The sequence below is a fragment of the Triticum urartu genome, chromosome 2 (genome assembly GCF_003073215.2).
Source record: "Triticum urartu cultivar G1812 chromosome 2, Tu2.1, whole genome shotgun sequence".
NCBI lineage: Eukaryota > Viridiplantae > Streptophyta > Magnoliopsida > Poales > Poaceae > Triticum > Triticum urartu.
In genome coordinates, this window is record NC_053023.1 from 35,062,671 (window position 1) to 35,079,818 (window position 17,148).

The 17,148-nt window shown below is 46.6% G+C and overlaps 3 protein-coding genes and 1 long non-coding RNA gene across 4 annotated transcripts; all 4 read left to right on the top strand.

Moving 5' to 3' along the window:
• Nucleotides 1-593: 593 nt before the first annotated feature.
• Nucleotides 594-5,399, top strand: LOC125535456 (protein NETWORKED 2D-like). The gene is made up of 3 exons (XM_048698504.1): nt 594-954; nt 1,583-5,035; nt 5,147-5,399. Exons 1-2 carry the CDS (start codon nt 861-863, stop codon nt 5,032-5,034), a joined length of 3,546 nt encoding a protein of 1,181 aa, XP_048554461.1. The 5' UTR covers nt 594-860; the 3' UTR covers nt 5,035; nt 5,147-5,399.
• Nucleotides 5,400-6,888: 1,489 nt separating this feature from the next.
• LOC125534883 (putative expansin-B14) lies at nt 6,889-8,549 on the top strand. Its single transcript, XM_048697938.1, has 4 exons — nt 6,889-7,183; nt 7,796-7,837; nt 8,011-8,339; nt 8,427-8,549. The coding sequence occupies exons 1-4, from the start codon at nt 6,889-6,891 to the stop codon at nt 8,547-8,549; spliced, it is 789 nt and encodes a 262-aa protein (XP_048553895.1).
• A 2,102-nt stretch (nt 8,550-10,651) lies between these two features.
• On the top strand, nt 10,652-16,820 carry LOC125534884 (putative expansin-B14). The gene is made up of 4 exons (XM_048697940.1): nt 10,652-10,787; nt 13,534-13,632; nt 16,111-16,417; nt 16,499-16,820. The coding sequence occupies exons 1-4, from the start codon at nt 10,652-10,654 to the stop codon at nt 16,818-16,820; spliced, it is 864 nt and encodes a 287-aa protein (XP_048553897.1).
• Nucleotides 14,087-15,230, top strand: LOC125540887. The gene is made up of 2 exons (XR_007297401.1): nt 14,087-14,284; nt 14,586-15,230. It is a non-coding gene; the product is annotated as an uncharacterized LOC125540887 (long non-coding RNA).
• Nucleotides 16,821-17,148: the final 328 nt, after the last annotated feature.

Genomic DNA, 17,148 nt, shown 5'->3' on the forward strand with positions numbered 1-17,148 from the left:
CATCATGCATCCACGCTCGACCACCTGTTCCTTCCTTTCCCTGTGCTTTTTCGAAAATCAGATTTGCTTTTGCGTCCAATCACTCGTTATCGATCATAAAAATATCTTCCCGAGCCGTTCTTTTCCCCAGTAATGTAATGTTGCATCCTCCATCTGCCTTGGGATTATCTCCAAATCGAATAAATATCTTTGCCGAATCCATTTTCGCCAAAAAAAAACATTCGCGAAAATAATAATAAAAACATATATTTGCGGGGCGAATAAATAATATAATTAAAGGCAGGCCCATTAATTTTCTTCCCCAATGTGAACGCGCTCGAGCCCATTAATTTCGGCGCTGTAAATAAATATCCTACGAAAATAGAAGGAAATGACATTAAAAAAATAGAAGGAAATACCCCTGAAAAAACTAAAGTAGAAGGAAATAACGTGTTAGCCTTCCACAAAAAAATAGAAGGAAATAATGGTCGCGTCTCGCCTCTTTCTTTCGTTTTTGTAGAAAAAAGTGGAAGAAAATTGCTGTAATAAATAAATAAAAGAAAGAAAGAAACGCGCAGAAGAAAAAGGATGGAGGGAGAGATACGACTATTCTATTATTCCTTGCCCCTGGTCGGGCTCCTTGCTTGCTTTGCATCCTCTGCTTCGCTTCGGCCTTGGGCTTTGCTCCGTCCCCACACGGATACACGCCTCCCCTCGCCGTGGGGGGAGGGAGGGAGATCCGGCCGAAACCCCGACAGAATCACACCTTGCTTGTCTCCCCCTGCAGCCTCGTTGGCTCCGCCCAGCTCTTCTTCTCCGACCCAGCCCAACCCTCTTCTCCACTCCAAGGCTGCTGTTGATCTGCTGGGATTCTAGATGAGATGCTGCAGCGGGCGGCGAGCAACGCCTACTCGTGGTGGTGGGCGAGCCACATCCGCACCACCCAGTCCAAGTGGCTCGACGCAAACCTCCAAGGTTCGTACGATTCTATCATCGTCCTCCGCCCAATCCAATCTTTGCTTACCGCTACTTGTCCTGCCCTTCTTTGCTCCGATTTAATGCTGTCCCCCCCTAGTTCAGGTTCAGATGTCTTACTAAAATCGTCCGTGTCCTTGATTCGATTGGGAATGGCCGGCACCGTGTACCGTGCTGTGCATCTTAGTCGGATGGAATTTATAGCAAATTTGTACTGTTTCTCAAACAGTTGCCCGTGCTTGTTCTCTGAAGAGGAAAATAAACCAGGATGGTTGTCAGGTGTAAAATCAAAGGCAACAAGCCTCAACCAAGATGAACCGTAGTGGTCATCAAAAGCAATAAGCTTCCTCCCATCAGGACTCGGTCAAATCCATGACCAAGTAGTCAAATTGTGGTCGTTTTCTTTTGTTCACATATTGAGCAGACTAAGTTTTGTTTCGACTCCATTGTTCACATCTCGAGGTACCTATGTGTTCCGGTGTTCATGGAAATAATTGTTAATTCATATTTGATCCCATCACTACTGAAACAAAAGCTAGTATCTGTTTATATTTGGCAGTACGCAATGCAGTGTTGCCACTTGTACACATACGAGGTAATTAATACTCGGTGCTATGTGGCTGTGCAGATGTGGAAAACAGGGTCAAGATCATGCTCAAGCTCCTCGGGGAGGAGGCCGATTCGTTCGGCAAGAGGGCTGAGATGTACTACCGCAGGAGGCCGGAGGTCATAAACCATGTCGAAGACGTGTACAGGGCCTACAGGGCTCTTGTTGAGCGCTATGACCACCTGTCCAAGGAGCTGCACAAGGCCAACCACACCATCGCCACTGCTTGTCCAGAGGAAGTGCAGTATGCCATGTTGGAAGAGGAGGACGATAATTTCCCGAGAGCAATCATGCCCATCAACTCGCGCAAGATACAGAAATCGACTGTGGATGACATTCTGAAGAGAAAAAGAGAAGGGACTCCCGGGCGTAACAGGACAGTGCATGAGAAGCCTGATCCTAATATGAGCAAAGATAAGGCCGAAGCAGAGATTGGCAGGCTGCAAAAGGCTATACTTGTCATGCAGACTGAGAAAGAATTCGTTAAGAGTTCTTATGAGAGTGGAATTGCCAAGTATTGGGAGATTGAGAAGCAGATTGCAGATATGCAGGAGGAAATCTGTCACATGCAAGATGAATTTGACGCTCATGCAGCCATTGATGATGATGAAGCCCGTGCCTTGATGACGATAACGGCTCTTCGGTCATGTCAGGGTACGGTTGCTAAGCTTGTGGAAAAATTCGAGGAGTTGATTAGGAGTGCAAAAATGGAGTCAGAGAAAATAGTGTCTCTCCGAGAAAGGTTTTATGCTTTGAGCAGAATTATTGACCCGTCTAAAGAAGAAGTTGACAGTGCAAACATGACAGCGAATGACAGAGTTTATCCCATTACTCAGGAAATACTCGAGTTACAGACTATATATGACAAAATCGAGGACTTCTTTGAAAACAATTCGGAGTCCTCTGTGGAGGAGATGGCATATAAAGTTGATGAACTTGTTGATAAGATCATTAACTTGGAGCTGAAGTTCCCAAAGCAGTCTGCACAAATCAAGCAATTGAAAGAAGAGAATGAGAAGATCAACAACAAATTAGACGATCTACAAGATGAGATGGCACTCCGTGATGATCCAAGCGACTCAAGTGAAGAGCTCAAGCTAGTGGAAGATGAATTGAACAGAACCAGGGCTCTTGAAGGATCTATAATCAAGGAGGAAGTTCTTGTTAGCGCAGCATTTTCTGAAGTTTTTACTTGCATAACTAATATATCAAAGGCATTTGTACCAGTTGGTGCTGAAGACCTGCCTGAGTTGTCAGCTGCAGCTGGAGACAAGGCAACACTGTCTGAAGATGTATCCATGGAAAATGGTACAACAGAGAACAGCAAAACGGACGGAGGAGAAATCAGTGGTATACAGGCGCAAGCTACAGGTGATAATTTGGGCAGACATGGTCCCCAAAATCAAGATGACTCAGAAGTTGTTGATCACAATTCATCAGGTAGTACTGATGGTGTCCATGACTCCAAGAATGGTGCCGAGGAAAGCGTTCAGATGGGGAATTGCTCTATGCAGGAAGGATTCAGAGATAACAAGTCACTACAAGCTGGCAACCATGTTGATCTGATTGTTGGTCCGGACAATGAAAATAGTCTCAACAAGTTGGCAACAGATAGCTCATCAAAAGAAGTAGACCAGAGTTCGTCAGGTGGTATGGACGTTGCTCAAGGGCAAACTGTGGAAGGTGAATATTCACCAACTGCAGCCAGTCAGAATCATCTCCTTCCCTCAGAAAGTCTCAATGCTTTAAATAAGAAAAATGACTCTAATGAAGATGGGTCTTCAGTGGAAGTTGCTGAGAGTTCATTTGGTGGTGACAACAGAACCCAAGACTTGAAGATTGATGGTGATGAAAATCCTGTTCCTGGGAACAGCTTGACCCAGGAGGAAGGATTTGGAGTTAGAGATGGCGAATCACCAAAAGCGATTGCTGAGATTAGTTTAGCTGGTTCTGCAAACTTTGATAGTTTCGGTGAAGAAGGTACGACAGGGGAAAATACGGTGCCCGAAGGTGCTCATAGTTCCAGTGATGCAGGTAAGAACCTGGACTTATGCCATGTGGATGAAGCAAAATCAGGTGAAGAGTTGCCAAAGCAAGGTGGCCAACTTGTTTCTCCAGTAAACATCCTAGATTTGAACACACACGGCGAAGTCGAATCATCTGATGAAGGTGTTCAAAAAAATTCACTTGGTCATGTGAATGCATATTCCTCGGAGGTGAGAGATGAAACCTCTCTCTCTGTACCAGCTAGAGATTCTGAGGAAACCAGAGGAGCGTATCCGGTAATATCAGAAGTACCAACAGATTCAGAAGATAAGGTCAACCACACTTCTGATAGTCAACTCGAAAAGAAAGATCCAAATGTCAAAATGCTTGCAAGCGAAGAAAGTATCTTGGACAACCATGGAAGCAGTAGCAGGCATGAAAAGTCCAATTTGATTTCACAAGAAGATGCACAGAGCGGGCTTGAGGGAAGAGACGCGATATTGCTCGCCGACTACACTGCAGTTCTCCGGAACTACAATGAAACCAAGAGAAGGCTTGCCGAGTTGGAAAAGAAAAACCAGGAACATCTTGAAGATACAAAGGCAGTAATAAGGGAATTGAGGAATGCAAATTCAATGAAATATGTTGAGATCCAATCACTCAAAGGCCTACTGGACTCTTCAGAGACGCCACCCACTGATAGATCAGATCAGACTTTGGTTAGAGAACTTTCAATTGTGAAGGAAACCGATTCGAGCTACACTGATGCACCGGAGAGTGCTTCGGCAGTTGAAATGAAGTTCAGAACTGAAATCGATGAGTTAGTCGACGAAAACCTGCGGTTCCTGACAAGGTACAGCATGGCTTGCCACCAGGTGCAGGACTTCAACAGCAGATACCAGGAGCTACAGAATGAAATGGAGAGTTCTGAAAATAAGAAAATGGGAGGAGGAGAACCTGATGCTGCGATGGCAGAGCCTGAACCTGCTGAGACGAAGTTGAGAGAGCTCAGGACTGAAGTGGACGTATGGTTTGAGCAGAATGTACTTCTCGACCGAGACCTGCAGCTCAAAACTGCATCTCTTTGCAGTCTGCAAGAGGAGATAGCCGAAGCCCTGCGGTCCAGCACGGAGACCGATGGCGCCAAGTTCACGCCGTACGAAGCGGCCAAGTTCCAAGGGGAGGTACGGAACATGCAGCAATCCAACAAGAAGATCGAGAGCGAGCTGCAGGCAGCGTTGGAGCGCATGAGGGAGCTCGAAGGCGAGGTGAACGTCACCTTGCGGAAGCTGAGGGAGAGCTTCGAGCTCTCGTCCAGGCGCTCGTCCCGCCAGGAGGCAGATAGCAGCTACCAAAACCAATTCAAGCATTTCCCGAGCAGACACAGAGTGCCGCTGCGGAACTTCCTGTTTGGTACAAAACCAAAGAAGAAATCGTTGTTTGCCTGCATCAATCCCACATACCAGAGACAATTCAGCGATTTTTGAGGTGTGTGTACCATTTTTTTTTTCTCTTCGCATCGTCTTACGCTTTTTACACTTGTCGGCACCGTAGCCTGTGTTTATCCTGGTAGCTGACGTTTCTGTATTTTGCTTGCAGTCAATAGAACGCTGAAGTGACTAGCAGCGAAGATTCGGCTCATTATTTCCAGGAGGTAGTGCTGATCTATTATTTACAGAAACTCCGTTATAGTCGAGTGGTCCCACTATTTGGATGGGAACACAGAAACAGAGTTGCCTCGTCTTTTTCATAGACAGAAACATTACCATTATACTGTACCATTTGGAAAAACAATATATACATTTACCATACCATTGCTGCCATGTCAACTTTCAAGAACTGTGTTCAGATATGTACGAGGCAGCTGATGTTGCCTCTTGTGTTAGCTTTTGGTTTGTAAGAGCAGCTTTTGTTGAATGAATCTGCTGCATCTGGAAGGAGCATTAGGGGGATGTATCTGGTGCACCGGGGCAATTTGTGCTACCGGTGCACCGGGCGCCTGTTGCACATTCAAAAATGTTTGATTTTTTTTAAAAAAATCTAGTGCATTGACACAAAATCAATGTACGTTGTCACAAAAATTTAAATCAATATTTGAAACATTGCTTGAGATACAAAAATAACAAATTTGACACTGAATAGGTAGCACCAATTACCTTGATGCACCAGATACGTTCCCGGAGCATTAGTATGGTGTCTTGTTTTGCACTGTAATATGGTTTGGTGCTTTATCTATTCATTTCATTGGTTTGGTGCATTATACTGGTTATATGTTCCGTTCATGGGCCTGCCTCTTTTTCATTTTTGTGAATGGGCTAGTGAGAACACCTGGTGACCTCTGGCCTGCTCACAGACACATGGTACTTCTTTTACCCCTCTGATCTTGCGTTGATTTTTCTTTTTGTTGAGGATCTTGGCGTTGATCCATCAGGATAGTTCATTTGGGCTGGTTACTCGGAGTTTCTAATACCGTGTGCTCCATCCTTTCTATGACTGCCAACCCGGCCCCTACGTGCGAGTGGGCCGGCTCAATTAGCGCAGGTCCTTTCCAGTTTTAGGAAGGTTCTAGAAAGTTTTCGTCTGGTTTATTTGTGTTTATATTTTTCTGTTTTTTTTCAGTTTTAATTATTTTTCCTGTTTGTTTTTATCTCTTGTTTATCTTTTCTTTAAAAGAAGTTCACAAAATTTAAAAATCTTCATATTTATTAAAAAGAACTTTCATGTTTTATGTTCCAATTTTTTTAATGTTCACAAACGTTTTAAAAATGTTCACGTTTTTACAAAAACCTCATGTTTAAAAATGCATAAATTTTAGAAAAAATTGATAAAAAATCTAAAAGCCAACTGAAAACCAATTAAACCATTTTTAAGGAAAAACTAAAAAACACACTCTAGCGGAAGAAATTCGCTGGCTACACGCCACCACTTGCTGGTGGCACATGCCCGTAATTCTTTCTGAATCCAACTTCCCAGTTTCCTCGGAGCCAGGTTTTTCCAACTCCGCGACTCCGTCGATTTTGCACTGTGTTTTGCCAGCTTCTCGGTCCAAAAGCAAGGGGTGGATGAGTTTCGCTGTACTCCGAGGCTGGTACGAGGATTTCAGAAGCCAGAGGGCTCCCTAAATTGGCCAGCCCAGTCGTGGAGCACATAGCGTCCCATTCTTGGCCCGCAACACAATGAAGGTATATGGATAGCGGCATGAGTTTCTAAAGGTATAATTGTATAATGGGTTGTTTGGATAATGCCATGGGCTTCTAAAAAGTTATTGCCTGATCAGGCTGGCTTGGAGAACATTATGTAGGCTGGAGAAGATAGAGGTGCCTTGATTGGCAATGCCCCAAATGGAGGATCCTCTATCATCCATGCTAAGAGCATCTCCAATAGAAGATGTAAAAATTTACATCTCTAAAAAGAGGCAACTCCAACAGATAATGCATATTGGATATGTAAAGAGCAACTCCATTAAAATATGCAAATTAGAGATGTACAGTCGCATTTGCAGCTCGGCCAGAGTTGCAATGGAGCTTCGCCGGAGCCTTTGTGCTGCGTTCGAGCTCGCCGGAGTTGCAATGGAGCTCCGGCGGAGCGTTGGTGCTGCATTGGAGCTCCGTCGGGTTGCAATGGAGCTCACCGGAAGTTGTCGATGCTTGGTTGGAGCTCGGGGGGGGGGGGGAGGGGGGGATAGCTGCGCTGAAGCTGTCACGCTCACTGCTGCCTGTTTTGATCCAACGGCCCCTTGCACGCTTATCAGACGGTTTTGTACAGGCAGATGATTTTCTCTAAGAAATCATCCGGCTGAATTTGTAGCAACGCCTAAATATATAGATAGCCATGAAGAACAACGGAGAGAAAAAAATACTACCAAAACTTATAGAAAGCAAATTTGCATAAATTTCCACATATAAGATCTGACGGATACATCGGATTGAGCTACAATTGTTCTCAGGAAATACCAAACCCGATATTAGAATCTGCAGAGATGCTTTGTTCTCAGGAAGTTAAAAATTTTGAGGATGCGCTATTGAGAGAAACTCCCTCCAGTCGGCATGTAATCAGGCGCGCGATTCTCTGGCTGTCTCTGCGGTTCTGCTATAAATACATGGAGAAGGAGCTCTCCTTCCTCTCACGTACGCGGAGTAATGGTATATTCTTGGTGCGTGAGCATGGCTTCTTCTTCCTTCGTCGCTTCGTGGCTAGCCAGCAGCTGCTCCTCATCTCCATTGCGCGGCGTCTCGGGGCTGGTCTGAGGCGGGGCGCGTTACGGTCCCCGCCACGGCGCCGGCTCTGACGGTAGGTATATTGGTATGTATAGCCATATGCCTTGCATGGACATGCAGACCTCCACGATGAGAGTGCATGCATGCTAGGACGCGTACATACAAATATACAATAGCACATAGTAGTAGTTGTTTACGTGTATTTCGTAGTGATCGAGTACTGACGCGTGCATGGGCGTGCTGCAGGTGGTGCGTGCGGGTACCATGGCGACGTGGAGCAGCCGCCGTTCTCCGCCATGATCACGGCGGGTGGTCCCTCCATATTCAATGGCGGCAAGGGCTGCGGCGCTTGCTATCAGGTTAGATGCATCGGCAATTCCGCTTGCTCTGGGTCCCCGGGGACCGTGGTCGTCACAGACCAGTGCCCCGGCGGGCCGTGCAGGCCAAGGCTTGCGCACTTCGACTCAGCGGGAAAGCGTTTCGGCGCCATGGCAAGCCCGGCCAGGATGACACTCGCAACGTCGGCAAAGCTTAGAATCAGTACAACGGTAACTCTCGCTAGCGCGCACACTTATGTGCCAGTGCTCGCCTACGTGCATGTTCGATTCGTGTGATCTCATCTCTTTGATTTCTGGCTCGCTTGCAGGGTTCCAGTGCAACAGACATGGGCTCGGACTTGCTTCAAGGTGGACGCCGGCTCCACCAACTACCTTGTGGTGCTCATCGAGGACGAGGCCGGCGACGGTGAGGGCATCTCCAGCCGTTGGCCCCTCCAAAACGCATAAAAATCGCCTTCTGGGGGCAAGCCGGCGATACAATCAGTGCTGGGGTGGTTTTGCGCCCAGTCGTCGCCCCCAGGCGCCGAAATTGGCCCACTTTGCAGCCCAATTTCGGCGAATAAAGGGCCTATATGGGTGAGAATAGCCCCATATTCGGCGTGGTTTCGCCGAGCGTTCAATTATCAACACAATTATTTCTTATCACATATTTCATCACAGAAAAATCAAATACTTCAACAAAATAGTACAACAACAAATAGTTCAATACAAATTATATAGTTCAACAAATAAAAACTCGTATTTCATCACACGGTGTCCCCCTTGAGCCTCCATAGGTGCTCAATCAGATCTTTCTGCAGTTGATGATGCACTTGTGGGTCTCGGATCTCCTGACGCATACTGAGATAGGCAGTCCAAGTTGCCGGTAGCTGGTGATCAACTTCGGCTAGAGGACCCTGCCTGTAGTATGGTTCAGTGTCAAACACTGGGTCTTCTTGCTCGCTCTCGATGATCATGTTGTGCAAGATGACACAGCAAGTCATAATCTCCCACATTTGATTTGGACCAGGTCTGAGCGGGGTACCGAACAACAGCGAATCGAGATTGGAGCACACCAAATGCCCGCTCGACATCCTTCCTGCAAGCCTCCTGAACTTTCGCAAACCAGGCGTTCTTGCCTCCTGCGCAGGGTTTGAGATCGTCTTCACAAATGTCGACCATCTCGGATAGATGCCATCTGCTAGGTAGTACCCCTTGTTGTATTGGTGCCCATTGATCTCGAAGTTCACCGGAGGAGAATGGCCCTCAACGAGCTTGGCAAAAACAGGAGAGCACTGCAGCACGTTGATGTCATTGTGAGTTCCTGGCATACCAAAGAAGGAGTGCCAAATCCAGAGGTCCTGTGTGGCTACCGCCTCAAGCACCACACTGCAACCGCCTTTGGCGCCTTTGTACATCCCCTGCCAACCAAATGGGCATTCTTCCATTTCCAATGCATGCAGTCGATGCTTCCAAGCATCCCAGGAAATCCTCTTGCTGCATTCTGGGCTAGGATCCGAGCAGTGTCTTCCGCATTGGGTGTTCTCAAGTATTGTGGCCCAAACACTGCCACCACTGCCCGACAGAACTTGTAGAAACACTCTATGCTGGTGGACTCGGCCATGCGCCCATAGTCGTCGAGTGAATCACTGGGAGCTCCATATGCAAGCATCCTCATCGCTGTCGTGCACTTCTGGATGGAGGTGAATCCAAGAGCGCCAGTGCAATCCATCTTGCACTTGAAGTAGTTGTCGAACTCCCGGATGGAATTCACAATCCTGAGGAAGAGCTTTCGGCTCATCCGATAACGGCGCCGAAATGTTTTCTCGCCATGAAGTGGAGCATCGGCGAAGTAGTGAGTAGAGCATGCAGTAGCCTTCGAGACGATGCCGGTTCTTTGCTTTCACCCGCCCCGGCGCCGAGCCACCTCGCCGCGGCTTTTCATTGCTCGCCAGCAGCTGGGCGAGGGCGGCGAGCACCATGAGATGCTCTTCTTCCTGGACGTCGGCCGCGGCTTCCTCCTCCAGCAGCGCGGCGAGCTCTTCCTCGTCATCCGAGTCCATCGCCGAGTCAGGCAAAACGCCGAACACCTTGCGCTCGGTGGGCGTGTACCCGCCGTTAAACCGCGCCTCCGCGGCCGGAAACGGCGGCCGGAAACGCCCAGCTGCTGTGGGAGGGGCTGCCGCGGCGAAGCGCTGCTATTTTCCGGCGGGGAATGGCTATCTAGCGGAGTAGGGCGGCGGCCGTCGCCGGGATATAGCTAGTGGTGGCCGAGGGCGCGGGGGGTGCGAGGCGAGTCGGGGAAAGAAAACCTTGACTTTTCCCCTGTCGGTGTGGGCTAGGCGTGCTTTTCCCTAGCGCCGGAGCCCCCAACTGCTCCCCAGTGCGCCGGGTTCGGCCTGTGACCGCTGGACGGAAAAAAGGTCCGAACCGGCGATTTTCAGCGTCCTGGGGGCGCGACTGGGCCGTTTTTTCGACGCCGGCGCCAAAAAAGTGGCTTAGGGGGGCCTGTTGGTGGCGCGGCTGGAGATGCCCTGACCTGTCTGCGGTTGAGCTTCAGCAGCGCCCCGATGCAGGAGTCATGGGGTGCGGTCTGGAAGTACAACGCCGGGTCCACCCTGCAGGCACCCATATCGTTCCGCCTTACCTCCGGCTCCGGCAAGAAGCTCGTGGCCAGCAATGTCATCCCCGCCGGCTGGCAGGCCGGCAAGACCTATCGATCCATCGTAAATTTCCAGTGATTGATTATGCATGTTAATTAGTTGTGCAGCACGAGTGCGCTAGCTATATGTAGTAATCGAGCCCGTGCCTGGAATAATACTTGCTTTCATGCTTTGAAAAATTGCAAACATAATGTGGAAAAAAAAATGCTTTCTTCAAATATTTTGGCAGCTGATTAAGGATACGATGGATATTGCTAAACACTCAAAATTGATGCCAACCGATTGTTTGTCAATCTTGAGTATTAAATTTATGTTGAAAATCATGACTCCTACAAAGAAAAACTCACTCATAATTTAGGATTTCAAGAACGGTCCAAATAATATACACTGAAAAATAAGGTACCTTCTACTTGTAAGTTGTGAATTTTTATTTAGGCAGCTTAGGTTATGTTACGGTTGTGTTCCAATTAGAATTAAAATGGATCAATTCTATAAATTTTAGTGGTATCCATGAGTAATACAATCTGGAAAATCTACCACTTTAACACTCTTTAAACAAAAATAAAGATTAAAACTGATACAAAACTAAAAAACAAGAACATAAATTTTCCTAAGAAAGAATGAATTGCGGACATTGGATTACCCTAAAAGAAAGAAACTAGAAAAACTTCAAATAATTGATGATAAAAACTGCACACAAATTCCGAGAAATTGCACAGTTCACAATAGCAAAAGAAGCCTATATATAATTTTCACACATGTTGCATCAAACTTGAATTTATATGTCAATGTTATACCTAGTGTTTACATGAAGATTAATAATCTCCGTAGAGACGCGAAGGCACAAAAAACGGTGCATGAGCGCGCGCGCACACACACACACTCAGATGCACACAAACACGTCCCCGTGAACATATCCACACATAGAGAGACATACATGCACACATGCACATACACTAGCGCCACACCAATACGAGCACGTGCACACACACATAATGCACAGAGACAAACACTTATGCACACAACACACAGGCTCGCGGGCATGAACGGACCAAAGGAAAAAAAAAGCGGACTAAATACAAGAAGAAGAAAAGGTGACTTACACAAAATAAAAAATGATGCAACTTACAAATAGAAAAAGTGAAAAAATAATAACAAATCCGTGGAATACTTCCTTATATTTATTCACGGATTTTGTTTTCCATGGTGGCCGGTTTGCTGTAGATTATGGGCTAAAGTTACATGATTTTTCATGATGGTCCTACATTTATGAGTTTATGATTGCCCAAAGTTACTTCACTGATGTAGTGTTTCATAGAGATGGATTGACCTAAAATTTGGTATGTCTTGTTTTATAACCATATAATGGAAACTAGAAGTGCCAAAAACAAATCATCATTGATCTATATTGCTGACATAGCATGTCTTATTAAATGAGGAAATAATTATACTACTAAATATTATATCATGATTTTCTATCATAATAAATGAGGTGCTGCTATGAGACATACAAAACAATCAATGAGGTCGTCTAAAGGACAAATCTATCATAATATGCACTATGAAGGTACTATTATACACTAGTATCATATGCATAATACTTGTTGTGAGAGGTGTAAGTCCTCCTACACTATCTTAATTTTAATCACTAGTATTATTTTTTAGGAGCATGCAACATTAATTTCTAGAGATAAAGATAATACATTGTACAACATGTCTCTTGAATTCTCTAAATGATGTGGCGGGCATAAGAAAATAGCTTCTTATCAACCATTGTGCATGCCCTTACTCGTATCACTTCATCTTGAAGATATATAGCAAAAAGATACCTACATATCACTTTCTTAATATATCTTGAAGTTACACGACTACAACCATCAGTAGGGCATATCCTACGTTGTACAACGATTTGTGATTTGTGTGTATATTGTTTTGATAACTTCAGTGTCTGGTCGATGAATTATTTTTCTGTTTAGGGGTAAAACATGTCATATTATGTAGGGTGATAGTCACATGCAAGCAAAATTAACCAAAGGACAATGATAATATTTCTTTATAATTATCATAATAAAATGTCTACTCACCGAAAAGGCTACCTACCAAATCTGGAAAATGAAACCTAAAATAGCGAACTTAATAAGGGGGTGATCTACCAAAATAATTATGTCTTTATTAATCAAACCACAGAAACAGAATCACAATATGAAAGCAGTTGCGGGACCGGGCCGGTATAGGCGGTGCCACAGTCAGTGGATTCCATGTGGCTCGCTAGAATTATTCGCGTGGCTAGATATGTCACCCACGGTGGGAATAGCGGTTAGAGAAGGAAACTTCCTCCCATTGGAGGAGGAAATAGCCGGATAGCGCTTTGTAATTTTTGTTACTTCGGGTGTTTTTTCTATTGCCATGATAGTAGATGAATATATCAAAGTATTACGCATCCACTACAGAGGCTCTTACCTAGGGGTTCCCGTATGAAACAGAAGGTTGGGGGTTCTGATAATTAAGGAATGTAATTCCTTTGAATAAGCTTTGAAAATAGTGAAAAATCTTTTGCGGATACACTCATTAAATAAAAAATATCCCCTCACCATGGTGTTTAATCAGTGTGTGATCTCTCTGGCTCTCTGCTGACTATAAATACATGGCGAGAGACAACACTTGCTATCACACACATCACTTACCTATCTCCAAGTCATTCCCTTCTTCCTCTACATACGCGGAGCAACCGTATATTGTTCACCGGCGGCGAGCATGGTTTCTTTCTCTCGTGGCTTTCGTGGCTCTAGCTAGCAGCTTCCTGATCCTCCTCCATTCGAGCAACGTCTCTGGCTGGTCCGATTGTGGTGCGACGTGGTACGGTCCCCGAGAAGGAGCCGGCACCGACGGTATGTATTGAGAGCATAATTGGTTTGATACCGACATTTGGCAAAATCAAAAGTTGCCAAATGCTGGTAACTTTTCGTGAGGTTGGAAAAAAAATTGATAGCCAACCAATACTAGCCAACATTTGGTATTTGCCAAAATATTGGCATGCCAACTTTTGGCATGGAACCAATCATGCTCATAGTCTGGCATGGACGATGCATGCAGACCTTGATGATGAGAGTGCATGCATGTTAGGACGCGTATATGTTAGGGAAAAAAATTATGTGCGTACGGGTTGTAAACTCCTCTCCGTGGGTACCCAGCGTGAGATCAAGCCACATGGTCCACCTCGCCATCCGACGATCCACTCCCGTGCGCTGGCTTCCTCGGCTCGAGCAACTCCTATCGGCTCCAGGAAACAAGCCGCAGCCTTTGAAACTTCGGCTCGGGGACTGGCCGCAGGACCGGCCGCATGATCCCTAATCCACCTAGACCAGAGGTCGCCGTCGCATCCTTTGCCGCAGTCGCCGCCGCCGCCGCTGCAATCTTCTCCGTCGTTCTTCACCGGCTGATCGTCCGCTTCCGCCGTCATCTCCTTCGTCCGCCGCCTGCCCCTATTCTGAGTTTCTGACACGGGATTGAGGGAGTGCGGCCGGCAGCCAAACGACGTAGGTACGTCTCCAATCCCCCTTTTCTTCTGCTCGCCGCTGCTCATATTCTCTCATGTTGATTTCTTTTTGTTTCTCGTGTCAACCTATTTTGTTCTAGTGGAAGTGGTCAGCATTAACAGTTAATTAATCACTGTTCAGTATCTTAGCTGCCAGGAACCGTTGATGTCAGCAGAACAATCGTTGGTCTCACCGTGTACAATGTCTCCTCCATGTTTATCCCGGTCAAGCTGCGATGGCATGGATAATACATACATATACTTCATTGTCTAAACTCAACAAACTTGCTAATTCATTCTTTGCAGAAGGAAGTAGGAACCACTTCGGCATAGGAAAAAACGAGACTGACAGGAAACCATTGGAGATGATGGAATGTTTCCTGATTGCTTCTTGTTCGACTACATCCACAAGGCGCGAGAAGCAGGGAATAATTCAAAAATGGTCTCTTTCTGTCAATTGATTTCACGCTAATGAATGTTGATGTTGTGATTTTCTCTAATTCACGGCGCGTGAGCTATGGTTTGATAATGTAAGATAACTTGGGATCTGTACAAGCAGCCAGAAGGGGCTTTGTTGATCAAGTGTTAACATCTAGAACAAGCTGAAGCTTTAGCTATAAGACATGCTCTCAACTTTGCAGCAGAAGCATGTTTTCAGAAAATGGAAATTGCATCAGATTGCTTGACATTGATCAACAAGATGAAGGGCGCAGAGCAAGACAACTCCCATAGTAGTTAGCATCATAATTGATGATATCATATGTATAACCATGAAATTTGTTCTGTATATTTCATCACGTAAATATGTCTTGTAAGGAAGCAGCTAATGTTTTGGAAAAATCAACCGGACATGATGTAGCTTCCTGCTGGTATAATGAGTACCCTGAGATTGCGAGGACCAATTTATGCAAATAACAGAATTTCAATGGATGAAAGCTAATGAAATATCCATCTGACCTCTTTCAGAAAACTGCATGTGTTATCTAGATGTCTTCATAAATCTGTAGTTAAAAATTTCTGATTTTTTCTCTTGTTTCTCAGATTTGCTGCCGGAAGAAGAACCACCAAATTTCGGCCGAGAAAAACGGATTTCGGCCATCTCGGTCAGGGGTGAAAAATACCTTTCGGCGAAAAAAAGGATTTTAGTCAAAATTTGGTCAAATTTCGGCCGAAATTTTTGAAAATGGCCGAAATTCGGCCATCTCGGGCTGGGGCGAGAAATTTCACAAACCGAAAGTCAAAACCTTGCCACCATGGTCATCCTTGGAGGCCACGGTGTCAGATTCCGCCATGGCCACTCCCAACCTTCTCCACAATAGCTTCGCTTCAGACCTGCGGCAGCCCGACCCGCGGCTGCCGTTTCGATCCGTTCATGGGATGAGAGGACGCGTTCGGCGTGCGACGGAGATGACTACGGTTTCTTCCGCTGCACTGAGCGCCGAGCCGGCGAGCTGGGCCGCTAGTCCCATCGTGTAGATGACATTGTTCCGGTCGCTCAGCCATCAGAAATCCACGATCAAATCCCCGCTGCACCGAAGAAGCAGAAGCAGCAATACTCATGCGTATCTGTTCAGATTTCAGAATCAATCACTGCGTAACTCACAGGAGCCGGGATTGACTAGTTTTGGAGCCGAACGCTGGGCTACCGAGCCGAGCGAACAAACGGAACGAGCATCTGAGGAGAGGATCGTCGGATGGCAAGGTGGACCACGTGGCGTGATCTCACACTGGATACGCACAGAGAGGAGTTTACAACCCGTACACACAGAATTTTTTTTCCATATGTTAGTAGTTGTTTACCTGTACTGACGAGTGCATGGGCGTGTTGCAGGTGGTGCCTGCGGGTACCAGGGCGACGTGGAGCAACCGCCGTTCTCCGCCATGGTCACGGCGGGCGGCCCCTCTATCTTCAAGAACGGCAAGGGCTGCGGCGCTTGCTATCAGGTTAGATGCATCAGCCATGGCGCTTGCTCCGGGGTCCCGGTGACCGTGGTCGTCACAGACCAGTGCCCCGGCGGGCCATGCCTGTCCGAGGCTACCCACTTTGACCTCGGCGGGAAGGCATTTGGCGCCATGGCCAAGCCCGGCCAGGCCGACAACCTCCGCAGCGCCGGCAGACTTAGAGTCCAGTACAACCGGTAAGCCCAGCAGAGCGTCATGCATGTTCATGCGATCCATCGATTGATTGTCATCTCTTTCATTTCTTCGCTCGCTCGCAGGGTTCCGTGCAACTGGCATGGGCTAGACATCGCCTTCAGGGTGGACCGCGGCTCCAACCCCAACTACCTTGCGCTGCTCATCGAGGACGAGGCCGGCGACGGCGACCTGTCCGCGGTCGAGCTTCAGCAGCGCGGCGGCAGCTGGGCGCCGATGCAGGAATCGTGGGGCGCCGTGTGGAGGTACAACTCCGGGTCCACCCTGCAGGCGCCCATATCGATCCGCCTCACCTCCGGCTCCGGCAAGAAGCTCGTCGCCAGCAATGTCATCCCCTCCGGCTGGCAGGCTGGCAGGACCTACCGATCCATCGTAAACTTCCAGTAATCAAGTGATCGTTAGATCTATCGGATCGAGTACCTATGTTAATTAATTATTAGCTCCGTGCCTATGTGTAATCTCGACATTGGTACTTCAAATATGGCAATTGATGTGGAAAATTGCTTCTTGGAATATTTTGGCAGATCTGACCAACCAATGGATTTTGGTAAGGGTGTGTCTACGGCACATCTAAAATATGACATGGTTATGTCACATCTAAGTTTTGTTTGTAGCCTCTTATTTGTTTTCTTTTCTCTTCTTTTGCCCTGCTGTGTTTTCCTGCCCCCGACCGGCCTAGCCCATTTTGCAGTAGGAACAGTAAAAATAACAAAAA